The sequence below is a fragment of the Rhinolophus sinicus genome, linkage group LG01 (assembly GCF_036562045.2).
Source record: "Rhinolophus sinicus isolate RSC01 linkage group LG01, ASM3656204v1, whole genome shotgun sequence".
NCBI lineage: Eukaryota > Metazoa > Chordata > Mammalia > Chiroptera > Rhinolophidae > Rhinolophus > Rhinolophus sinicus.
This window is the reverse complement of record NC_133751.1, coordinates 209,189,519-209,215,371: the sequence shown is the minus strand read 5'-3', so window position 1 is coordinate 209,215,371 and position 25,853 is coordinate 209,189,519. Positions and strand designations below refer to the sequence as shown.

Below are 25,853 nucleotides of genomic sequence, written 5' to 3'. Positions count from 1 at the left end.
GCACCCACCACATGTCAGCTGAGCTCATCTGCAGGATGTGAATGGAAACTGACTCCTGTACTTGGCATGATGGAGATTTCTGGAAACCGTGCCAAGCCTAATTTCCCTTACATGTTGGGGTCAAAAGCCTGAATGGAATAGCCACAGGCAGCCTGAGGAGACTTGATGAAGACCCTGGGCTGCCAATGCTTTCAGGGGGTGTGACTGCAAAGAGGGGTGCGGGCAGAGCTGAACATGGGGGCCAGACAGGTGTGTGAGCCGGAAATGCAGCATACCGTACGATGCCAGAATGACCTGCAGGAGAGAAGGCAGGCCTCTGCCCCTTCCCTCTCCTCACCTAGTGCTAGGAAGTCGGTGCTTCCGGCTCACAGGGAGCAGACCAGGGGACTTTGTACGATGGAAGTGCTACTCTCTGCCCGGTCCTGGGGACAGACCACTCTTGTCTTCTACTTCTTCATTCCTTGCTTGTGCAAATGACGCCAAGGGCAGCCATTTACAGGCACCATGACTTGAGTGAGTCTAAGAGGCCTCATTTCCTCACATATGGGCAGGAGGAAGACTATACCCCGATATCGTGTCCACTGACCATGGCTGAACCAGGCGGTTTCATTTATACCAGCACTGGGTGGATAATTGGCTGGGATCTCAGCTCTAAATGCTCTAAGAGGAAAAAATACTCTGTGGAACTCCATATTTAACATGTCGTAATTAACATGCTTTCAACTGTCTCGTTATTTCACCATCTACACATACTCCAGACCTATAATCACTTGGTGACACTGTAAACCTAAACACGCTAGAATAAATGTAAACCCTAGCGCATCCCCGGCGTGCGTACCAGTCCCTGCAGTTGATGGCGTCCCCATAGCCGGGTGTGTCCACCACTGTCAGGCGCAGCTTGACCCCTCGCTCTTCAATCTCAACGGTTGAAGCCTCAATTTGGACAGTTCTTTCAATTTTCTCTAGAAAAGAAACAAACTTACATAGTGAATGTGCTTAAATGTTGAGCCAGTATGCAAAAAGACGAAAGGGCCCGCTGGTTACTTTATCATAAACAAATGATTTGGAAGTCACTATTCTCTCTGAGGAAGGTTCCCAGAAGATAACGTGAGGATTGTGTGAAAATGATACCAGAGTCAGCAAGGGAAACACCTAAGCGAAGACTCAAGGGCTGCCTGGGAAGGTACAAACGCCAATATTGAAAAGCATGATGTCGTTTCCCAGGACCAAGGGAAGGATTTAGGTTCACGGATAAGCTGAATCCCAGAGGCTGTGTCCACGCGGCAGCCCAGGTCCCAGGTGCTCCTGTTCTGAGCACACGCGGCAACAGTGTTCCCAGAAGCCTGTGTCCTGCGTGGGGATGCTCGCTAGCAGCAGCAGGCATCCTGCCCCTACTCCCAGTCACCTCCTACTTGCACAGCCTTTTCTGTGACAGCACTGTCACCTGATCCTCCCATCGAACATTTAATACAGATGGAAATATTTATTACACTTCCTAGACAAAGAAACCTGCAGGGAGGAGGCAACATGGTCCGTGGCAGCGTCCATAATTCCAATCCACAGACCTCCAGTGCAGCGCCCTTCCTACCACTTGTGTTCTCTGTGTTTAAATCAAACAAACAAGACACAGGGCTCGGGCCTAAGCATGTGATGTCGCCTCAGCAATGTCCACGCAGACGTGCATGGAGACCGTGTGGCTTGTGTACCTGCAGCGCCGGGGATGACTCTCTCTGGGTAGAGGTCGGTCAGGAACAGGCTGTTGATGAGAGTTGATTTTCCTAGACCCGATTCACCTTCAAATGAAAACGAGAACAGTGTCATGGCGTCATCAGGACGGCAGGTAACCTGCTGGGTGCTTGCTGGCCCGGCACCGGGCTAAGCACCTCACAAACACCTCTCTCTGGACGCCACACTGTGGCTGTGAACTTGGTAGAACTCCCCTTTCCAATGATGGGGAAACGGGGGCTCACGGGCAGTGTTCGACCCAGGGTAGGGCCTTGACCTCAACCCAGGTCTGTGGGTTCCAGAATTCGTACATCTTGTATCAGACATATGATCTCACCCTGCATAAATGTATGGGATGGAGCTAGAGGAGGGTCTTTATTTTCTGATAAAACAAAATGCAAAGAACATTTTCAGTGATGTTTTGCTAATCGTTTAACTTGCCCCATTTCCAGAAAACTGAACACATGTACTGAACAATGTCAACAGCACTGCGCCTCCCAGGCCGCGGCGATGGCAAACAGGACAGAACCGAGACTGCCTTGGACATGGCCAGATGGAATCTCCCCTGGTAGACAGGACGACTGCAGCCCCTCCTCTCTTCCCGTCTGAAACACCCCCATGTCCCAACACTGGCAACTGCCCATGTCCGGCAACTTCCCTGCTCCGTGCCCAGTGTTGCATGACCAGTTTGGGCACCACACTCATTGACATGTAGAACATGCCCCAGTCCCTCTTCAATTACAGAAACTGTGGACTGTGAACATTCTGTGAGCATGCTGCCAGACTGCCGCCTGGCTTCCCGGGTTTGAACCTCCCCTGCCTCGTCGCGCACAGCATGGGAAGGAGGACACACCTGCCTTAGAAATCATGAGTGTTGGCAAAGTCCAGGACAAAAGAGTGAGTCTGGAATGTGTAGACATGAGGTCCGACAATTAAGTTCACGAGCCCATTCTAGAAAAAGTGCTACATACCTCATTGCTGAATATCACTACGGTCACCTTTGAAGGACTCCCCTTGGGAAGCTATGCTCCGATGCCAGTGCCTAGTCCCCCCTTCAAAGCAATTTTGGAACTCTTCCTGGAATGGCCATCAGAGCTGTTGTCGTATTACCCTCGATGTCCTGAATGTCATCAAAATATCTTCCTTTCACTATTTCCTTTATCTTCGTTTGGGTAAAGAAAGAAGTCATTGGGGGCCAGATCAGGTTAGTAGGGAAGGTATTCCAATGTAGTTATTTGTTTACTGGCTAAATACTCCCTCACAGAGAGTTCCGTGGGAGCTGGTGCTTTGTCAAGATGCAAGAACCATGAGTTGTTGGTGAAATGTTTAGGTGGTTTTCATCTTTTTTTACGGAGCCTTTTCAGCACTTTCAACTAGCAAACTTGGTTAACTGTCCAGTTGGTACAAATTCATAATGAGTAATCCCTCTGATATCAAAAAAGGTTAGCAACATCATTTTGACTCTTGCTTTGGAGTGACGGAACTTTTTTGGTCGTGGAGAATTGGCTGACTTCCATTGTGTACTTTGACGCTTTGTTTCAGGGTCATATCGGTACACCCATGTTTCATCATCAGTGATAACACGGCCCAAAACATCGTCTTGCCTCTCCCAAAGGTCTTGGCAAACTTGGACTCTCCTTTGCTTTTGTTCGTCAGTGAGCTCCTTCAGGACCATATTTGCACATAACTTTCTCATGCCAAGATTTTCAGTGAAGATTTTCCTGACTGTTTCTCTATCGATGTTTACTTGGTCTGCTATGCTTCCCACAGTCAGCTGATGATTTTGACACGTAAGTCGACAAATTTTTGCAATGTCTTCGTCAGTTCTGCTTGTTACTGGCTGTCCTGATCTCTCTTCATCAGTACAAACGTTAAATCCATTTGTACACTGCCGTTTTCTTCATAGCATTATCTCCATAAACTTGGACTAGGGTTTCCAGGTGGGAATTCCACCCATTCTCAGTAATTTTTTCTGCTTTCCCGTTCCTGAATCCCGAGACGTAAACTGTTCTGTGTTCTCCACGATGAATAGTTTCCACAAAGTGACGGCCAATACTACCAGCCACCTGGGTTCAAGGAGCTGATTTTTCCCAATTTCCTGACCAACTTTTCTCAGGATTCGGGAACGGAAAAGAAAAAAAAAAATTCCCAAGAACGGGCGGGGATTCCCACCCGGAAACCCTAGCGATAAATAGGAAAAACGTCTAAGAGATACACTGTGAGTAGTACGTTTATTTCCCATTGTGGGTATTATTAGGTTCAAGGAGCCGATTTTCCCGATTTCCCAACCAACTTTTCTCGGGATTTGGGAACAGGAAGGCAAAAAAAATTCCTGAGAACGGGGAGAATTCCCGCCTGGAAACCCTAACTTGGACTAACATGTCCCTGATTTCACTTCCACTCTTGCCAAGTTTAACAAGAAATTTACTGTTTGTTTGTTGTTCTAATTCAAGCTCATTCTCACGACGGCGCACAAAAACACGCAACAACAATAATGCCCCTAAACAGGACACCGCCACACATCAACATGAACACAGCTGTGAGACACGGATATACGAAGGTTATGAAACCTTCCCGAGCTGTTTGTACAGTGTTGTCAATGTAAGCGCACGGTAGCAAGTTCTCGAACTTAATTGTCAGACCTGTATGAAATTAGGACTACACTTTACTTAGACTCAATTTTCACAGATGAAAAGGAACAGGAAGAAGACAAAACTGGAATTACGTGTTTAACGTGTCCAAATACAAGAGTGTGCGAATGTGACTAAACGCCGAAGTTATCCTTTTAATAGGCTGTCCAGCAATGCCCTTTTATAGTTTTACTACTCCTGATGGGGGGTTTTCCAACATGTGGTAAATATACTGTGTCCCCAGCACAGGTCTAGGTGCTGGGACACAACAGAAAACAGGACAGATAAGTGCCTGCTCCCGTGGAACCTTGCAGCCCAGTGGGGCAGATGACAAAGTTACTCTCACCGTCTGAGTCATGACGGCCATGGAAAATAAGGCTGAAAGGGGCTGGGTTGGAGAAGACATGTGAGCAAAGGCATCTGAGACAGCCTCTTCTCAAACAGCAGTTGACAGTATCCCAGCTGATTCTAAATTCTACATCTTCACTTTAAGGGTGGACGCGATTATGTCACGTGGAATAGCTTTTGGGTGACATGTACACACACTGTGCTCGTTAACTCAGAACACGATGCTACTCCTGGGCTAGATTTCTGAGAGGGCCTAGCTTTGTTCTGTCCACACTCACTGGCCTCTTTATCCCAGGCAGGCGTTTCTCAAATAGGTGCCTTTAAATGGGGGAAACGACACACTGGGATCTGGACCAGTACAAATCCAGTATTATACAAAAAATTTAACAGAAACACACTGGGGCCAACGATCTTATAATAACTGAAATATCCTTTAAAAGTGGTAATAGCAAAGGTTGACTGGGACGGGAGGTATTCAATTTACAAAATGGCCCATGTTTTCACCAGCTAGGAAGAAATACACAGCATCAGGCACACGGTGGTGATGTAACATTAAAAATATGCGGTGGGTGAGAAAAGTTGAGCTTCCTTTTACGAATAACATTGTGAGATTGTCTCAAAAGCTTTTGATTTTGGGCAGCCAGACAGCTCAGTTGGTTAGACTGTGAGCTCTGAACAGCAGGGTCGCCGGTTCGATTCCCACATGGGCCAGTGAGCTGCACCCTCCACAACTAGATTGAAGACAATGAGCTGCTGCTGAGCTTCCAGAGGGGAAGCCGGATGGCTCAACTGGTTAGAGCGCGAGCTCTAAACAACGAGGTTGCCGTTCAATTCCCACATGGGATGGTGGGCTGCGCCCTCTGCAACTAAAGATTGAAAACGGCTACTGGACTTGGAGCTGAGCTGTGCCCTCCATAGCAGGTAACAACTAAATTGAAGGACAACGACTTGGAGCTGATGGGCCCTGGAAGGGCACACTGTTCCCTATTATTCCCCATTAAAATTTTTAAAAAGGAGGGGGGAAAAAGCTCTAGATTTTAATCAAACTGAAGTTTTATTTTTTAAAACCTAGGCCCTAAAAAATATACAACAACAAAACTCAGGCCAAACCAGGAACACTAGGAAATAAAGAGCTTTCTAACCTGGGGGAGGTTCTTTTCACATTTACCTTTGATTTTCACCAACAAGAAACTGGTTCCTTAACAGGTAACGAGGGCCTTTTCAGAAGGCTCTGCAGGACGTTCTAAGCGGTCAGCCCTTTTGCCCATTCAGGCAACTCCAGTCATGTGCCAGTGACGGCAGGATGGAGCTGCCAGGAGGATGCTCCGCAGGCTCCACACACTGGAGAGCTGCCCCGCGCCCTCGGCTCCCGTGCCCTCAGGAAGGAGTACCCACAACCCCAGAACGCAAGAACCTACAATTATGCTAGCACATTTTTACTTTAAGGCAGCTTACATTTTTTTAGCTTAGTTCTGAAGTTCTTAGTGTCCACTCCAGCCCTCTTGTAAATTTGGTCTCACTAACCATCCTATTGATTTTCCAGCAGGTAATATATTTGGCAATGAGCTATTTTCAATTTTGCTTTTCTTATAAATTGAGCCACCATCCCAGCTAATTGTGGGAGGCTAATGACTTAAGTTATTACCAACTAGCACCCTTTGAGTAGACACTTCAGCAGCATGCTCATGTTCTTTCATGGATGGGTCGCCACTTGGCTTCCTTCCTTGAGGTCTTTAAACAACTTATTTGTGATTTTAAAGTTCTGTGCAGATTGCTGCCCAAACGTCTGCAACTTTTCATTTGCACTTGGTCTGTCATTTTGTGCAATTTCTCATTTCTTTAGAAGTCTGCCAAAATTTAAAAACTACCTTTCCTCTTCAATAGTCTCCAGACTTACAAGTTGGGGGCATTGAGTTTTCCCGATAAACCATTTCTCTTGAACTGCTCATAGTTACAATTTAAAAGTTGAGGGTTTTGTGGTTAACTTTCCAGGTATTTTGCAGTTCCACCTTACCTCTAATCCCCTAACTACCTGCTTTCTTTATCAACTTCACACAGGTATAGTTTACAAATATGTCAATCAGTTAAATGCACCCATTTAAACCATACAGTCGGATCCGTTCTGGCAACAGTCTACATTCAAACTCAAGATAAAGAGTATCTCCACACCATTAAGGAGTTCCTTTAACCACTTAGTCAACTCTACCCTCTTGCCCCCACTGCATGCACACACCAGTCTGCGTCCTGTCACTATGGATGGATTATTCTAGAACTTCATACGTGGGCTTGTACACCATGCCCTCTTGTCTGGCAGCTTTCGCTCAGCACAGTGGGCTCCGAGCCTGCTCCCCGCTGCTGCATCCAGCAGCCCGTCGCCCTGTGCTGAGTAATGCTCTACTGCGCAGGCGGCACATCACTCGCTGATCCCCTCCTGCTGGACTCCTTCCTCTGCCTCGTCCACTGACGTATAATTATAAGATGGTTGAGTTCAAGGCTGACATTCTGCTACACCTTTCCTATTTGTCTCATCTATTTTATTTCATCTCAGATGCTGCATTAAAATAAAAATCTCTAGATGTTCCCTGTGGTTCTTTTTTTGTTTGCTTCTATTGAGCTCATTATATTCATGTTGTCCTATCAGTGGAGGAGCGTATTTAAAATACTTCTGGTTCTTTGCCTGTTCTCTCATCCGTCATTTCCGGGTCTGCATCTGTTGCTGGATTTCTCGTCTTATTCTCTGCCACATGGTTTTTGCTTCTTTGCATATCCAATAATTTTCTGTCAGATGCTAGATATTATGAATGTCACACTGCAAATGTCTGAATTTGATGTCCTTCTCTAGTGAGTGTTGAGTCTTGTTCTGAAAGCAGTACATTTATGTGTAAACCAACGTGATTCTTTCAAGTTTTGCTTAAAAACTGTTAGGGAGGCTTTAAAACAGCCTTTGCGTCCAGTTTAGTCCTACTCCTAAGCAAGGACTTTTGGAGATTCCATTGGATGCCTTGGGAGCTCAGCAAAATGTCTCCTCTGCTTGGCTGGAATTCGAGGTCTCTCAACTTCCTTGTGGCTCCCCAGCTCCATGCAATCCCCAGGTCAGCTTGGTCACATTTTGCCCAGGCTCGTGGAATTCTATCCTACCTATAGGCACGTTCGTGTTCAGCCAGGGTCCTCTCAGTGCAGATTTCTTGCAGTCCTTCATCTGTTCTGGAACGCACCACGCTACCTACCTCAGGATCCAGCCACCTAGGCTTCCCTGAATCATGACTGAGTCCTTCAGCTCTGAGCTTCCTGGGCTCTGGCTGAGTTACCCCTCCCTGGGGCAGGGGCAGGGATGGCAGAAAGCTGCAATGACTTTACAATGCATGTGATTGTGTTCCTTCTCTCAAGGACGGAAGTCCTGCAATGCCTGTTGTATAATATCCCAGAGGAGCTGTCTGCTATATTTTCATCAGCCTTTCAGTTACTCATGCCAGGACTAGTCTGGTAGCAGTAATTTCAGTGATCAGCGAACTACAACCCTCAGGTCAAATGTAGCCTTGCCCGCCACCCTGTGAATAAAGCTTTCCTGGAACACAGCTATGCCTATTCGTAGACGTATTGTCTACAGTGGTTCCCCCGCGACCACAGGAAGTTGAGTGGCTACACCAAAAACTATATGGTTCACAAAGCCTTAAATATTTACTACCTGGTCCTTTAGGGGAAGTCTGTCAACTTCTGAATTATTCTATCACAGCCAGAAGCAAAAGTTATTGCCTGTTTTTGAATGCTTTGAAATTAAATAACTGTGATAGATTGCAATGGATTTCTCTTTTCTATCAGGAACTTGAATTTTCACGATCATTATCATGTAACTGTGATCCTAAAACATGTCATCATTCACTTCTCTGGACCAAGAGTCCCACATTTTCTTTCATTTCAGATTTGTGAACTCTTTACCCTAGGAAACAGTCATTCATCCTACCTGTACATGACCATCGTCAAGCTACCTCCTCCTTTTTTGGAGAATTTTGCAGTTATCGAGAATGAAATAAAATGTGATATGGTAAGCAGAATTAATAGTTCATCAGTAGATAATTCATCAAGTTAAGCTTCTTATGGACATGCTGAAACACAGTATTTGCTATAGCCCATGACAAAATATATCTGACATAATAGAAAAAATTTTCAAGTAACCACTAAATTTCAAAGGAATTTAATAATTCAGAAAAACTTGTAAAGATTACCTGTTTAAAATACATCCAGCACAACAATTTAAGGAGTTTTTTTTTTTTTTTTTTGAGTACTAAACAAACACACTTCTAATTAAATATGTGTATTAGTTATCTATTAACATGTAACAAACTACTGTAAAACTCAGAGGCCTAAACCAACAATCAACATTTTTTATGATTTCATGGCTTTTTCAGGCCAGGAATTTGGGAGTGTCTGCTCTGGTGGGTGGTTATGGCTTGGGGACATCTCTCAGGCGGTAACAGTCAATGTCAGCCAGGATGGCTGTCACGAGAGGCTAACTGGGGATGGAGGATGTTTCTGAGATGGTCACTTACATGGCTGCTGGCAGGCCTCAGTTCCCTGCCTTGGGGCACTGCGCTATAAGGTTGCTTGAGTGTCTTCCCAACATGGCAGCTGGCTTCCCCCCGAGTGAGTGATTCAAGAGAAGGTGAGGTACAAACCACAATGTCTTTTGTAACCCAGTCTTGAAATCATTCGCCTTCACTCATGTGATGCCCTCCTGGCTCCCCAGGTAAGCCCTATCTGTTCACAGTGGGAGGCAACTAGAAAGCCGCCTGACACAGGAGGTGAGAGTCATGGCGAGACATGTGGGAGGCTGGCTGCCACAATGAGTAAAGACTTCCACTACATATAAATAAGGAGATGACAGCAATACTATAATTTTCCTCTGAAGCAAATTTTCTAAAGAATCTTCCTCCCAAATTCTCAAGTTATTTGATTCTGCCAACAAAATTTTCCCTTTGACTTTACAGGTCATACATACTATTTGTACACCCTACAGGTTGGGGAGGGGAGAGTTCCACATATTTAATAAGCTTGAGGGTATAAGTTAATTTCTTACCGACCACCATTAGTGTGAACTCGAAACCTTTTTTCACTGATTTTCGGTGAACTTGGTTGGGAAGATTTGCAAATCCAACATAGCCAGGAGTTTCTGGATTTATAAACTGAGCTGGTTGTTGCTAAAATCAGATTTTTTTAAAAAAGAGCAAATAAACATATTAGTTGCTTTTAAGATATAATCAAGCCGCGACATAGGTATCATTAGCTCTCACAAATTAAATATATATGCTACGTAAATAACACATAAATAACACTTCCAAAAGGTCCCTTCTATCAGAAAACTGATGGTATTCACTTATGAACACTTATTGGAAAGAAAAACCAATCCAGTATTATTTCATGTCTATATGCTGACCTAAAATTACATTTCTGCTAAGCAATCCATAGAAGAAAATACTTCCACGTATCAGGTGTGATCATTCGTGGAAAGTAATCAAGAGATCATGTCTCTGTGGAACAGAGCCTCACCAAGGCTGAGAGAGACACGCAGCTTTGGAGTGGGATTTTGAACATCTCGTTTCAAAGACCATGGAAGAGAAGACTGGGAATGAGATCACAGCTGACAACACTGAAGTATCAATATTCCCTGATCAGTGGACACACGGTAGGAGGAATGGACATGCGACAAAGCAAGTACAGTAAAGCTATAGACCTGGGCAGTGGCGCACTATAAATGGGAAGAAATCAAAAGACACATCAATTGATTTGTTAAACCAACTGATTTTTTAAATGTATATTCACATGTGTAAAAAAGAACATTCACACAATGCTATCACTGGTTATTTCTGGGTGATGGAATTACAGTTAATTTTTATTCTTTTTTCCCGTTATTGGTGTTCCATACTACTACTTGTATAGAAAGCAAAAATTAGTATGATACTTATGCATTAGATAGAAAGGAATACCCGAAGATTCAAAAACAAAAGGTAAAAAGAAATGATGATCTTGTAACTTCAACCACAAGTTCTGCTTTTCTCAGCACGTCTTTTAGAACTAATTTATTACACGGCTCTGGGCTAATTTGCAACAGCCAATCAATATAAGCTAATTTATCAAGTCTAAGAGCCCCATCAATTTCATCATGATAAATTATCAGAATTTTAAATTATTATTTGATTAGCCTGCTGAGAATGATCTAAGGAGGCTAAAAGGATTGTTACTGATGTATTTAGAAACAAGAAATTGGAAATCTAAAAAAAGAAAGTTCAAAGCTTTTAGGACAATTAAATTAGAGCTCTGTCTTAATGAATCAAATATATCAGTTGTATTAAAAATAATGAATCATAAATCTCGACTATAAAGTTTGAAAACATAAAGCAGTTTCTCCTCATACTGTACACATAAAGAGTGAGCTCTTACCTTAGACATCTTTAGTGAGGTTTCGTGAAATCTATAAAAAAAATAGCACATATATCCATAATGCATACACATTTAGCTTAGCATGAATTGACATGTAAAAAAACTTACACCTAAGGCGTCAATAGCTTGTTTCACTCAGCTTCTCAATTACATCAGATACTTCCTTAGAAATGGTAAAATTATCACCTCATTATAAACTACATATAATTAGGTTGACGAAAGCAACCATATATACCTATATTCATGCCATATTTTCAATGATATGCAAATGTCAGTGCTTATTGTTAGGCACTGCAGACACAGCAGGTGATAAAGGCAAGTTTCCATGACCTCTGCAACTGTGTCACCTCCTTTCTCTTTGAACCTTTTCAACACTGGAGAGCCCTGGTTGACAGCTGTCGGAGATGCCTTGACCTCCCAAGAACTAGACTGACAGTGGGGCACACAGAGCAATATGCAAAGGAAGAAGGACTGAGGGCACTCGCATATTTGATAGGTGTGAGAATTTTAGAGATCTTCGGAATTTTAACAGAAATCTTAGAAGCCTTGAGACTTTGGGAAACGTGGGGTCTGTTGGCTAACCTCTGGTAAAAAGTCGAAGGATGAACGCAGTCAAATCTGACTCCCTTTGGAGCTCAGAAACTTATTAGAAAGCTTCCTGCCTCCCCGTTTTCCCCAAACCTTAACATTCCTGAATACTGCATACCCTACGTTTCCCTTTTGAATGGAAATGTCCTCAAGCACCTTTGAAAAATGGAGGAGCCTCCACCGCGACGTGTGGCTTGGTTAACCAAGGTTGAGAGAGGCTTCATAAGCCTGACTCTAGTCTTAGGCCACAGAAGGGTTATAGTCTCGGTTCTCCTGTTTAGTGGCCCACTGGAGGCCTTCCTCTCACCTGTCTGGCAGGAATGAGAAGGGGAGAGGAAGAGGACGGTGAGATGAATACTCATTAATACGTGCAGTCTGGAAACTGCTCCTCACTGTGACAGATCATTACCGAGAGTGGGAAGGGGGAGTTATCAGGTGAAACCTAGAGTTCTACATAAGGACTACTAAGGACCAGGTGAAGCTAGATCCAGATTATCCTCGGTAGTGAAATTAAGGGAAGCTTAAAGGAAAGTAGGAATGCTAGGCAAGGGAAGCAGCTGAATTCAAGAAAGACACCTGCCACTGGTTTACAGCAATACCTGAATTATAAGTAAGCCGTTTCTTTAGCGTTTTTATTAGACTTGGTTGCTGAATTTTATCATGCCTCCTCAGCATCTGTTCATATGATTTTCTACTTTAATTTGTTGTAAGAGCTTATATTGATAGATAGGTACATTTCTGGAATCTAATTGCAGCAAATATTTTGCTGAGAACTTTTGCACTTATATTCATGAGACAGACCTACGCCTAGCTATAGTATTCTTTCTCAGTCCTCCATCTGGGTTTGTTATTAAAGGTGTGCTGTCTTCATAATAGAAATTGGTGTGCTTTCCCTTTTCATGCAGTGGCTTAAAAAGGGGTGGATGTGTGGGGTGGATGGAATTCAGCTCTACTTCTGTCTTTTCATTGGTAGATGTTGACTCAGCTGTTCAGTGGTATTCGTCCTAGTAATCAGTTCCATTTTGGTAACTTACAGTGTCTTAGAAATCATCCATTTCTTCCAGATTTTCATATCTGTGGCCATCCTGATACATGTAGTCTCCTATGTCTCATTATACCTCTATACCCTTCTGTGGGGGGAGCAGTTTCCAGGCTCTCGACCTCACATGGAAAGGTGCTGGCTCGTGTAGTACATGGCCATCAGCTGTGACTAGTTGGCTATCACCTGTAACCACTTAGCCATTAGCCACAAATATAACGGCCGTGGCTAGCCTAGGGGTTGGTTGGTTGGCAGAGAAGCGGATGGTGGATTGCGGATCGTGTAGATCCTACTTCCTCAGTGAGACTGGGGTGCAGGATAGACCCCTCATTGGGGTACCGGCAGATATTTGCTTTTGTGTCTCGACCAGCCACCATCGAGAATATAATGGTATGATTCCCCTATCTATGGCTCCGTTGTTGTTCCTTTTTGGCCTTCATGTCTCCTGTGTTCTTGTGTGGGGAGTAGGAGCTGAGACCCTGCATTACACCTTCTTTTCTATATTTGGTTTTTTTCTCTAATGGGACTTCTGAGGAATTTGTTTCAAAGAACCAGCATATGGATTTAGTTACTCTTCTATTTTGTTCATTTCTTAATATTATCAGAACCAAATTTCTGTATTTTCAGTATTCCTTCATAATGAAAATATGTAAAACCCAAATTCTCATCCGAATCTATGAAGCTTTTGCTGTGTCTTCTTAGATTGTGCTTTTGGTACCCTCCTTGATCCAACCCAGAAATGTTACCAATTGGGAGTTACTTTTAAACACCCTTCCCCAGTTTTTAACAGATCATGATTTGTAAACATCTGCTGTAAACATCTCTTTTAAAATTTGTTTAAAAGGGGATCAAATATATGGTGATGGAAAGAAAACTGACTGGGTGGTGAACACACAGTGTGAGATATATAGAATTGTATACCTGAAATATATGTAACTTTATTAACAATTGTCATCCCAATAAACTTTAATTTAAAAAAAAATAAATAAAATTTGTTTAAATTTTCTTTACAGCAGTTACACGGTAATTTATTAAATTTTCAATTGCTTTTCTTTATGACATTGACCGAAGCACCAGGTTTTCAGTAAATTAGCCTTGATCCAGCAACACAATGCCAAGCACCATGATTAATTTAAACTCTGGGTGCAGACCAATTGGATCTCCCAGTCCTCAAAATGTGGTCAAGTGAAAATTTTATTCTTTCAGGTTGTGCTCATTCTAGATGCTAGAAATTGTTTTTTCTCCTTGATCCATGGCTTCCTTCTTCAACAGAACAATACTCCCATCCGAATTCACAGAAGAAACCAACTTTTCCAAAACAAAAGATGAAGAACAAGGCTAAAACTGGATTCTTTGCAATACGTATAAACATATTTTGCTGGTGGCATTTATATTAGTGGACTACCTACAACTACCATTCATTGACATGTTACTCTTACATTTACATACATCACCCCAGCCCACAAAATAACCCTACAATGTAGGTAGGGCCCCGAAAGTCTGTGATCCCTTATCCAGAGCCCTTGGAATGTCCTGGCATTCAAATTCTTTGGATCTGAGAAAGTACACATACCATATGGCACACAACACCCTCAACAGCATCCTGGGCACCACCCGCAGTCAAATGCATTTTCTGCAGCGACACGTGCGACCATTAGTACAAAGTGGGATATCGGCTATATAAATGGCTTCAACCCAATTCTACTGCCAAATGAATTTTGGTGTCCCCTCTCTGGGAAAAATAATGAAAACACCTCTTTTTTCAGCAGTTTGTCCTTGGAGTTAGGTATAAAAAGGGGCCTGAATCCCATTTATGAATGGTAATAGAGGGAGGTTCTTCCTCATGCCCTCTCCATTTCCCCACGTTGCCCTGCTAGTTCAAGAACAAATCTGATCTGATGGAAAAGTCCTTCTTCTTCACCCTGAACTGCTGCACTGGGGGAGAGATCAAGGTGGCAAGTGGGAAAAAGAAATCAGGCCATCCTTTAAGGCTGAGACCACTGCCAAGATTCAGTAGAGCAGTACATGTTGCGAGTTAGGATGCTGGGTGGTGCAAAAAAAAGCCTGAATCGGAACCACCAAAAATGAAAACTATGATCCTCAAATTACAAACACCAGGACATAACTTCCATGACCCTTCACACCACTATATATCTCTCCTTATGACGGCAAGGCTGCTTTAGAGCGCTAAATTTCTCTTGAGGTATTATGATTTGAGTCATGCAACAAGTATTTGAGAACCTACTACGTGGGGGTCGCTGTGCTGCGCAATGGGTAAGGGTGACTAAGATTCGCACTTCCCCTGCTCCTCATAGGACTAGCGGTCTAGTGGAGGGCTGACTACCAGGAAGTACCATAAAGGAATCAGGCGAACACCTTTTCCAGCCAGAGAAAGTCTAACCTGGGCCAAGTCCTGAGTAACAGAGCAGGGACCAGGCAAGCAAAAGGCCGAGAAGATGGGGAGGGAACTGGGTTCCAGACAAAAGAAAGGGTTTGGGCCAAGGCCAAAAGTGAGAAAGACCACAGCAGACTGAACCAGTTCAGTGTGGTTGGGTCATGTGTCTATGTGTGGGGGGAGGACAGAGAAGGGAGGGGTGATAACTGGCAAAAACGAGGCCGGAAAGGCAAAAGGTGTCCAGGTCTTGTGGGCCCCGTGGGTCACGTAAGAGTTGGGGGCATTCCTGAAAGCAATGGTAGCCACAGGTCTTGGCCTCCTCACCTCAGGCCCTCATGGGAATGCTGGGTACCCCCAATCTCTATCCCTCGGGATTCGGTCCTGCCCCGGGCAGGGGCCTCTTCCTTCTCTCCTCCACTTCGTATCTGCGGCCAGGGCGGGCCTAGAAAGTTAACCAGGCGGCAAGGACTTCTCGCGGCTTACTCCCCACCAGGGGCTGGCGGGACGGAAAGGCCCATGTCAGGGCGATGAAAGGATGGCCGCAAGACAAAAGCGCCCGACAGGCCACGATGTGCACTTCTCCTCCCGAACTACGACTACGTTCGGCACCCCAGGCCCGTTACTGAGACTGCTCCATAATTCCCACAGGGTGAGCAAGGGGTCACTGGGGTTCTCCCGGGACACACCCCGCGCTTCCGCCCGAGCCAAGGCTCCAGGGGGTGCAGTGGCCGGGAAGGGTCCGGGAGAGTCCGGGAGGTCCGAGGAGGGCGGGGAAAGGACAGAGGTGGGTCAGGGACCTCAGGCCGGCCGCCCTTCCCCCACACCGCGCCATCAGCCCCGCCCGCGCGACCCCCGGAGCGGCCCAACCTCCGTCCCGATCAGGCCCCCGGCCCTTCTGTATCGGCCCACAGTTCGCACCCCGGCTGCGGCGAGGACCCATAGCTGGACACTCACCGTCCAGGAGCCGAAGAACACAAGCCCACCGACCGCACCGCGGATCCGCCCAGTGCCCGCCGTCCGGTCGCGCCACGCCCCGCGCGCAGGCGGATTGCGTCATCACGCCGCTCCGCCCCGTTGCCAACGCTGTCCTCGCCTCAGCGCAACTAGGTCTTCCTTCCCCCATCCGCCGGCTTCCAAGTGCGCAGGCGCAGGCTCCTCCGCGTTTTACGCCTCTGCGCAGGCGCCGTGCCCCTCCCACGGCGGTTGGCCACATAGAGGCTGGGGGGGTGGGGGGAGGTCAAGCGTAGCCTCTTCTCCTTTACCAAGATGGCGGCTTGTGCCTGTTTCGCCACAGTTCCTGCTTTATGAGCTTGTTTTCCTTACGCTGGTAAGAGTGGAAGAGGTAATGTGATTCTTCGCATTGTGGATAACTAGAGTGGGGGGAGGAAGTTTCTTTACAAGGAGCTAAGTGACTGCTGAGGAGGAGAGGCGGTCGGGGGAGGGCAGGTGGAGGTAAGAATGCGGAGCGACCGCGGTGGGGGGAGCCTTCGCCTCTGGCCCTCTCCTCCAGGAAGATGGCGGCAGCACCGAGCTGGGAGCGCTGGAGCGGTACCGGGCGGCGACGGCGAGTGGCCGAGCGAGGCTGGTCTAGCCCCGGGTCGCCGTCGTCTCGATGGTCGGGGGGCCCTCGCCTGGATTGGCTGCCGGAGGTCACGTGGGTCGACGGGCCTGTGTGCGCGAACCATAGAGTTGGGCGGCTGTCCCCGGGGACGTGGCCTTCGTGCGCCCGGGGCTGGGGCCTGCGCGGCCCCTCGCTTTCTCCCTGTGGTGTGGTCGCGCGGTGTGAGACGCGGCTCGGGGACCGGAGGGCAACCTGCCCGGCCGGGGCTGAGACGGGAGCAGGGCTGCGCCCGCCTCGCCCGGGGTGGCCCTTCTCCCTCCTGGCGGCCTGCAGGCCCAGCGGCTGTCCGATGCTCCCTTCAAGCTCGCCAGTGGGCTCGTTCAGGAAGCCTTTGTAGAACTCCCGACTGAAAGGAAACACGTTTTTCGAGTGTCTGATGGGCGGCAGCATAGTGTTGGAACCTAAAGCTGTTTCTGACACTAGGGGATACTGAGGGCATTTTTTGAAAAGTGGTTGGGTGCTCAGAGCCAGCTGCCAAATAGCCTCTCCTACACGACTTAGAAAACGAGAGGGTCATACTTTGCACGGAGTTTGCACACCATGTGAAACCAAAGGGGAAATCGACCTATGTGTTGTTTATTGAACAATGTTTATGGTCAAACGAAGCAGCTGAAGGAATACAGACGAGTTGAAATCTTCAGTGACAAGGGTGACTTGCCCTTCAGTTTTGGGTTTTGATGTGGGTCCTAGGGTTCGCGGCGGTCTTCAGGCAATGATTTCACCTGTGTTTGGTGTCTGCTTAAGGATAGTCGCTTTCTTGGCAGGTAACTTTCTTGAGGCCCTGTTAAGATAGTGTGTCACAGCATTTTGTCTGATCAATGTTCATTTATGGAAGCAAACCTGGGATAATGAAACAGGATGAAAGACAGTGTGTCGGTTTATATTTGACCCTTTTGAACCCTCTAGGTATCCACAAGCTAAACTCACTAAGAACCTTTTATGCTAGGATGCTTGGGAACTGTGTTTAAAGTAGTTGAGAAGGCATTTGTTTAAGAATGGCTTCCGTCATGGGAATTCCCAGTTCTCTTTGTCTGAAACAGTAACCTATCATAAGAGTATTACCCTTCGAGAAAACTAAGCATACCCCCCAAATAATTTACAATGAGGATTAAGCTACCGGTATTTCCCTGTTTGGGGACTTACCTCATCTTCTCTAATCAAGTTAACATCACCTGCGTCAATGTGCAGTGTGTGTGAAAGAGCACTCCTGAGATGGCCGCTGGCCCACCTTCAGCACCTCCAGGCCACAGGGCCCTCTCCAGTGGGCCAAGCTGATTTCTCAGCAGCCTGATGGAAGAATTTTGTGAATCATCAAGTATTTTTTCCTTTGGTTTGGTTGGGGGCCTCCGATTGACTTCAGCCTCAACTTCACGTCTTCAACAGTTCAATTCAGAAAACATTAATTGGAAATTGCTGTGTACCAGACACTGTTAAGGGTTCGGGGGGTGCAAAGCTAAAGGATATAGACTTTTTTTTCTCTCAAGCAGTGTATGGTCTAGTATTTACTTGTAAAAGAATAATTAGATTACAGTGTTCTTAGTGCAGTGATGGAAATCTATACAACGTTTGGGTATGGGAAAGAGGAGGCAGTAATTACCTGTTAGAAAGTCTTCACAAAGAATGTGGTTCTTGAACTAGGGTTCAGGGGATGAATAAGTTTTTCCAGGTGGAGTCGACAGGAGGAGGTGTTCTAGACAGGAAGACTAGCTCATGCACAGGAGACACGGGGCAGCTATCGTAGGGTATGTATATGGGCAAGAGGTTGAGTATTTGGTAGACCGCTGAGCTCTCGGGTGGTGGAGGGCTTGCTGAGATCCTGTTGTGAAGGACTTCATGGCCTTCAGTCAGTCCTATTATCTGAGACACTGACTGGGATGGAGTTTCAGATGATGACACTGCCTGCCAGGCTGACTTGTGACCTTTAGTCCGAGCGGATCAGATAGAGTCTCAATAATGCTTCCCAATTGAAACTTACTCATTTACCAAAAGGGCTTGAGCAGAGAACACGCTTTTTGAAGTACTGAGTGGTACTTGTTTGTATTTGGAATGGCCCGTTCAGTGGACAGTGCTCCCACAGGGCTAGTAAACACAGGATCCCTTTTCTGTTAAGAAATAACCCAGCTCCTGGAAGAAACAGCACACAGTTGAGTTCTCAGTTGCTGAATTACGGCTGCAAAAATTCCAAGATGCATGTTGTAAAGGTTTTTGACCAGTAGAAAAACAGCCAGAGAACCTGTGTGTCAGCATGCCTTTTCCCTTAAATTACATAAGCACTGCAACATTCAGCATTTGAAAACCAGGAAAAGAATTAAACTTTTCATGTCGGTAACATTTTAAAAAGTGATTACACAAGTTATTTTGGGCCAAAGAAGAGTTTTTCTTTTTTTTCTAAATTGCTAAAATCAGAATCATTTTGGAAGTGACATCCCTAGTAGGCTGTTGTTTTCCGAGACACGCTGAAGTTCCTCGAATACACTTAAAGACAGCCAGACATGTGGTTCCAGACATGTCTGGGCATCGTCATGAGGGGTTAGTCATCTTGATGCTTGCTGTTAATTTGGTAGCAATACACCGACTGTGCATACTCTCCCTTAATCCTTTTTGTTGGCATTCATATGAATTTTTAAATTACTTTTATTTCAAATCAAGGCTTAGATCAAATACATCTAGAGAGACTTGGAGGGAAAAACTCTAGGAGTTTCTTCGCCGTCACATTTCCTGCCTTGCAGAGCGCCCATGTGTGCTCCCTGTTTGTCCTTGGCCTTTCTGGCCACCTCAGAATAGCCTGCGTGCCTGCCTTGCTCGTTCATTGGTCTTCCCTCTCATTTCACACATTGTCTCTTCACTTGACTCTGAGAGTAGATGTGACGTTTCCCATTTCTTTTACCCACCCCTCTGCATTCTCTGTGCAGACAGACGTGGCTGCCCAAAGTAGGTGCGTCTTTGATTTGGTCAGTTCAGTATTCGGTGTTTATGTTAATATGACTGTATCGTATTATGCACAGCTAGGGCAAATGGTGTGGTGCGATCACTTTTCCTTTCCTGGATAAGTTTTTGTTTTCCATGAAGTTCTTATGAGTCTTGTTTGGTTTTTGTTGGCTTAATTTTCTACGTATTTGTCACTGAAACTGAATCCCAAATTCACTAATTGTCTAAATCTCTTTCAAGAAATGTAGTCCTTTTTATCTGCTGATAAAATTCAGTCTTTTATTAACCTCATCTTGAATCTCTCCCAGGCCTCCAACCTACTGGAATCTTCCTGAAGCTCTCACCTCCCCTTTGGGTCCTTGGTTTCCTGGAACCTTTGTTTTTTTCTTTCTTGAGTTTTTCACCCTCTCGTTTTGATGCAGCACTTCCTCAAGGAGTTGCCTGGGAAAAGATGCATGAGAGCTAAAGTTGTGAGAACCTGGAACCTGCGGGAGAGTTTGGGCACCGTTTTGCTCCTCCGTCTCCCATCTGCCAGTGTTATTGTTGAAGCCTTTATATGTGATTGTGTTTTCTTTGCGGATTGAAATATTTTCTGTGAAATTCAAAACACCCTGTATAGTGATGTCTTTTTGAGTTTGTTTTTATCTAATGTCTTGCCCACACTTTGGGCTCCTTTATTTGGAATCCCGTTCTTCAATGCTGAGCATTTTTCTTGATTTATTGCTTTGATTTCTTCCCATTCACTTTCTCTCTCTCTCTAGAATTAAACTATTGGACCTTCTGGATTGACACTCTGATTTTCTTAGGTTTTCCATTTTCTTTCTGGAAGACATTCTCAACTTTATCTTCTAGCCCTTCTGTTGAGTTTTTCTCATTTTATTTCAAAGAACATTTCCTTGTTCTCTCTGTTCCTATTTTACATTCTCCTGTTTTTGTTCCATGGATATAGAATCTCTTATGTGAGGGCATTAGTGAGTTTTAAAGTTTTCTTTTCCCTGAAGTAACTGTTTGTTTCAGGCTGCTTTTTGTTTGGCGCTTTTGTCTTTCATATCAGAGCCTTTTCTGGGCTATCTGGTGATGTTTTTGTGCCTGCTCATTTGTCAGAGGGCCTTTGAGCCTGTGGTCGGCGCTTGTCAACGGTGACCTAACTGTAGAGGCACCTGGCAGGGCCATTTCCTTACAACACCCTGTTAGCTTCTTTGGGTTACCCAGAAGACGACCTAGCCTCTTGCCTGGCTGCCTGCGTTCAGGGGGCCAAGGGAGGGAAAAGGCTACAGTCTTAGCAATAACTCTGGAAGAACTTCCCCTGTCTTCAGAATGGTTTCCCACTGTCAACTGGAACTGGTGTCCCCATCTAAAGAGTCTACTTCCCTCTAAAGAGAAAAACCACAGCCTTTGGCCAGGGCATGGGAGGCATGCCCTTTTTAATGGTATTTTCTTACCACTTTTGCGTGGCAGTGTTCTTAGCTCACAGCTTGAGTTTCCCTGAAATTGGTAGTTCCTCCTGCTCTTTGCCTCTCCTGTGTAGCCCAGCTGTGGGCTTCGCTTTATGTTAATGTGTCCTGAGACACTGGGTGGGAAGCAGACAGAGCTCGTGAATGGGTTGGTCTTCACAGTTAAGAATTCAAATGGCCAGCAAGCAAAGCAAGATTTCAGTTTCACTGATGATCAAAGAAATGACATTAAAATCATATTGCCTTGCAAGTTGGGAAAAATAACCATGAGCATTTTAGTTATCGAGGGTGAAGGGACAGGTATATGAGGTGTGATAAAAAAATACAGCGAATGTTTTAAAAAATGCATTATTACAGTAAAAGATACAGTGCCATTGATCCCTCCCCAAAATACCCCTCCTCGCTTTGAACACACTTATCCCATCGTTCTGGCCACTTTCTAAAGCAGTTCTGGAAGTCCTCTTTCGTGAGTGTCTTTGGTTGCGCTGACATGGCTGCCTCGATGTCCTGAATCATTTTGACATTGGGGAAGAGCCAGAAGTCACACCGTGCCAGATCCAGTGAATAAAGTGGATGAGGACACACCGTAATGTTTTTATTTGACAGACATTGCCGTACTGATGTGTGACACGGAGTGTTGTCACGATGGAGGATGATTTACGCAAACTTGAAAACACCTTCTCAACCGTAGCTCACACCCGACTGACTGCACTGAACAAACTGAAACTTATCACACACTGTTACTAAGGTTCGACGCGCTGCTTCCCATATTGAAGGTCCCTGCCTTTCCGTTGGATGGCACTTGGCAGCAGCGTTCACTGCATTTTGTGATCGCACCTTGTACTCGGATGTTGTAGAGTGACTAGTTCAGTTTGTCGGGAGGGTGGTCGGCCCTGGCAGTGCCTATCTGTGCACCCTGGCATCATACAGTTCTGCTTCCAGGGTTTTATCCTGTAGTGGTGCGGGCCCAAGTGAGCAGAGGGTATTCTTTTCAGCAATGTTAGTGATTGCAAAAAAAAACACCCCAAAAACAGGGCAACTTCAGCAGGGGATTGTTAAGTTATGAACGTTCATTCCATTCAACATGTGCTTGTTAACAAACAAGGAAAATTTGCATGTGAAACTTGGAAAGACAGCTGTGATGCATCTTTAATGGAAGTGCGCTAGCAAGTGGAGAAACAATGTGTATAATGTGACCCTGTTTTTATTTAAATCATGTATTAATATAGCCAAGAAAAGGTCTTAGATAAAACAATACTTTCTTGGGGAAGAATCATGAGGGATTGCCACTTTTTGCATTGTTTTGTCGTAGTTGTATTTTATAACAGTTTTATGCTAAAAATTACATTTCTTGATAGATCACTGCAGTGCCCCCTCAGCCCCTGCCCGTCCTGCCCAGGCTGTGCTGTGGGTGAAGGGTCTTCTCCAGAGGCTTACCTCTGCCCTGAGATCCCACCCCTGGGACAGCAGGCCTTATCTGGGGCCAGCAGAGGCAGGAAGTTGCTGGTGCAGGAGCCAGTGGTTAGTTAGCAAGTGGCATTGAGTATCAGTATGAATTCTTTTCAAATAATTGCTTTCTGAAAACCTGCTGAGGTTTGCCTTTTACTTGTATGAATTGATACTCTTAGACATTCCTGGAGGTGGCCCTGTGCATCTTGCGTCTTAGGTATAGATTGCTGGGCATTGGTTCTTTCTAGTGGACAGGACGAAGGGTTGGGGTGTTCACACAGGTGGGGAGGCAGTGCTTGGTGTGCAGGCAGAGGACTTGGATCAGATCTGTGTCTCCGTTTGGGACCTACTCTTCCTCAGCCCTGTGACTTGGTGTTCTGGATCTGTAGGACTTTAGTTTATTCCTTCTGCAAATGAGGAAGCTGAATCTTTGCGGTCACTGTCCAACACCCCTGCCACCTTTGATAGCACTGAACCCTTGCTCAATTCAGTGTATCAGAAATTTAGTTTTCAAGTTTGGGAGAATGACACTGGGAGCTGATAGTTACTCATATCGCAAGCATCCCGTTTTGTGAACCATTTCAAGGATAGATGCACAAGTGACACAAAAAGCTTTGCTATTAACACTGTTATTCATTGTTTCCCACATACCAGGCATCATGCCCTTTCCCCAGCAATGGCTCAACCAGGCAATGTTGCCCCCAGAGAACATCTGGAAATGTCTGGAGACATTTTGGTGGTCCTGACGGGGGTGCTACTGGCATCCAGTGGTTAGAGGCCAGAGGTACACAGCATCCTACAGGGCCCAGGACAGCCCCACAATGAAGAGTTGTCTCATTCAAAAGGTCAGCGGTGCCAAGGTTGAGCAGCTCTGCTTTCCAGGGTCAGTCCTGGGCAGGGCTCTAGGATGTAGCTGTCACCGGCTCTGTTTTTCAGTTGGAAGAATAGAGACTGGGCAGGTGAAGCCACTTGCAGGAGTGGCTGAGTTGGGACAGTGTCGCCTGCACTGTTAGAGTCCTCACGTGGCAGATATTGATGAGGGTGATGGTAATAGAAAATCCTCACTGAGCTTTTTGTTCTGTGTCCCTTAGAATTTTGAATGTCTCTCACTGATTCAAGCACTAAGTAGTTAGTTTTCACCACGTATGTATTCATCAGTAGGTTTCAGGTAAGGAAGTGAACAAATTAAAGCCCCAGTCCTAAAACATTCGAGGCCCGTCTCTGGTCACCTGTCGGTGACTGCTGCTAGGCCACCTGCAGCCACTTCAAGAGGCCAGCTCTCCACTCTGGGCTCTTGTTGGACTAATGTTCCATCATCCTGTCGCAGCAACCGAGCGCCACCACCCCGGCTGCCTCCCCAACGTCGCATGAAGGCACATACCTTGTGGAGTGACCCCATCTGGCTTTCACCTGCCCCTCCCCCCCACTTTGGCTTACAGGTTAAGCTGGCGCCCATGGCACAGCCAGTAACCTGGTCATGGCACGTTTTGAGGGGATAAACCGACAGGACAGTGTCCGTTGCTAAAATTTTAACGGCATATTCTAAACATTTGTCCTTTACCGACTTTCGGTGAATTTCAGTGGAGTGCTAATTGGAGCACAGCTGTCCTGGCTCCGAGGGGGACGCTGGACAGAGGAATAAGCCTGTCTGCAGGCCAGGTCCCAGCTTGTTGCTCTGGTGTTCCTCAGCCACCGGGGAATGGCCTCCACCAACAGCTTCGCAGAGCGGCTCTCTGGAGGGTTGGGCTGTGTGGACGGACAGACCGCCGAATGCAGAAGCGTGCTGCCGTGTGTGTGCCTCTGCCGTAGGGCCGCACAGTGCTCGGGCAGCCAGGGTTCCTGCGGGAGGCGTCTCCTCGTGCTCTCCACACTGTCACCATCCCAGCACGATTCCGCCATCTGACTGGCTAGCAGCTCGTTTGGGGTCCATGGACTGAGCTGGGGACCAAATTTGGAAGCGGAGCCGTAGTTCTTGGCCTTGCTCTGTTAAGAGAGAGGACCCCGCGTAGCATACCCACGTCAGCTCTGTCATTGATTACTCACGAGCATGCGCTCTTCCCAGACATGAGGTCCGATGATGGCACTTAAAGCTTCCAGACACAGTGCAGGCTGGACCACTGCTACTCTTGGTTTCTTTCTGGAGGGGGGATAACTGCCGCCGGTGCGCTCGATGTATGTCGTTATCTCTGCTGGAGAAACTGATGTGCCTTCCAGAAAGTTCTGTGGCGTGAACTTGGTGGTGCTGCCACATGTTGGGCCTGGGCAGCTAGAGTGAAGCGATGGGGACTGAGCAGTAGGGCACTGTAAGCCAGATGTCGGACTGTGCCCAGGGTCAGGCCTAGGGAGGGCATGGTGGCTGAGCTCCCTGCTCCGGGTTCTAAGTCATCCTGCAAACCTGTGTGTGTGGTTCCTTCGGGAGAGAAAGCAGTCTTCCCGAGGTGCCTCAATAGCAACTGGCTGCATGGCAACCGCTCCAGGCCCTAGGAGGGGATTTACCTCCTAGGAGGGGATTTACCTCCGCAAGCTCCAGGGAGCTGCACTTCTGAAGGAGAGAGGTTGCCACAGCACATAGCCTTAGGGGAAATGGTGAAGCTAGAGAAGACGTCCTTATGGCAAAAGGACCAGAACCCCTTGGGACAAATAGAGGTCAGAGGGAGAAAGGAAACAATTGAAGTACAGCGTTAAATAATTTTTGAGGGGGGGGGGGTTGTACATTTGGCTTTTTTTTTTTTCTGTTTCTGAAATTGGGGTCGAGGTGAGTGACTTGTTGAGAAGTCATTCTGCCCTCAGGGCTCCCTCCTGAGTATAAAAATGTATGGTTTCTGATTCCTTGTTACATAGGGTTGAAAACTTGTTGCCCTCTTTTACAACTCTTTGTCTTTAGAAATTACAGAAAGGAAAGAGGAAAGGATGGCCCAACATGATGGCGTCTGCCTTTCTGCTGTGCCATTCTGACATGGGGAGCCTGTTACCTGATGGTGCCCCATACGGGATAAAAGGCAGGCCCTGGCGTGTGTCTGAGTGGGAGGGACTTCCTGCGCTTTGTGCTCTGTATGTGGGACTCCAGTATCTGCTGGCTGGACTGACAAACTCAAATATGCTGCCTTGTTTTACTTTGTAACAAATGCGTGTGTTGCTCTTCATTTCACTCATGTCATAGGTTTCTGATTTTATTAATACTTAGCTCATTTATAAATATCTTTCAAATGGACTTACTGGATTATATTTACTATTTTGACTT

General features: G+C 46.1%; 2 protein-coding genes across 7 annotated transcripts in view; one reads left to right on the top strand and one right to left on the bottom strand.

Moving 5' to 3' along the window:
- The window catches only part of SEPTIN2 (septin 2), a 29,516-nt gene extending 13,256 nt beyond the window's left edge, over positions 1-16,260 (bottom strand). Inside the window, exons 1-6 of one of the 3 annotated variants that reach the window (XM_074316497.1) lie at positions 16,115-16,228; positions 15,485-15,602; positions 11,139-11,169; positions 9,778-9,898; positions 1,707-1,793; positions 839-962 (exon numbers count right to left, since the gene is read on the bottom strand). In XM_074316497.1, the coding sequence (XP_074172598.1) occupies positions 839-962; positions 1,707-1,793; positions 9,778-9,898; positions 11,139-11,169; positions 15,485-15,602; positions 16,115-16,217 (584 nt within the window). In that variant the 5' untranslated portion in view covers positions 16,218-16,228. Of the gene's footprint in view, positions 1-838; positions 963-1,706; positions 1,794-9,777; positions 9,899-11,138; positions 11,170-15,484; positions 15,603-16,114 lie in introns of all 3 variants that reach the window. The other 2 variants (XM_019711670.2, XM_019711669.2) reach the window with 2 other exon arrangements.
- An 87-nt stretch (positions 16,261-16,347) lies between these two features.
- HDLBP (high density lipoprotein binding protein) overlaps positions 16,348-25,853 on the top strand; it is a 68,808-nt gene continuing 59,302 nt past the window's right edge. Inside the window, exon 1 of one of the 4 annotated variants that reach the window (XM_019711667.2) lies at positions 16,348-16,487. Coding sequence is in view for 1 of the 4 variants with exons in the window: in XM_074316469.1 (XP_074172570.1) it covers positions 17,494-17,545 (52 nt within the window). In the remaining 3 variants the exon portion in view is untranslated. Of the gene's footprint in view, positions 16,503-16,848; positions 17,546-25,853 lie in introns of those variants that run through there. The other 3 variants (XM_019711665.2, XM_074316479.1, XM_074316469.1) reach the window with 3 other exon arrangements.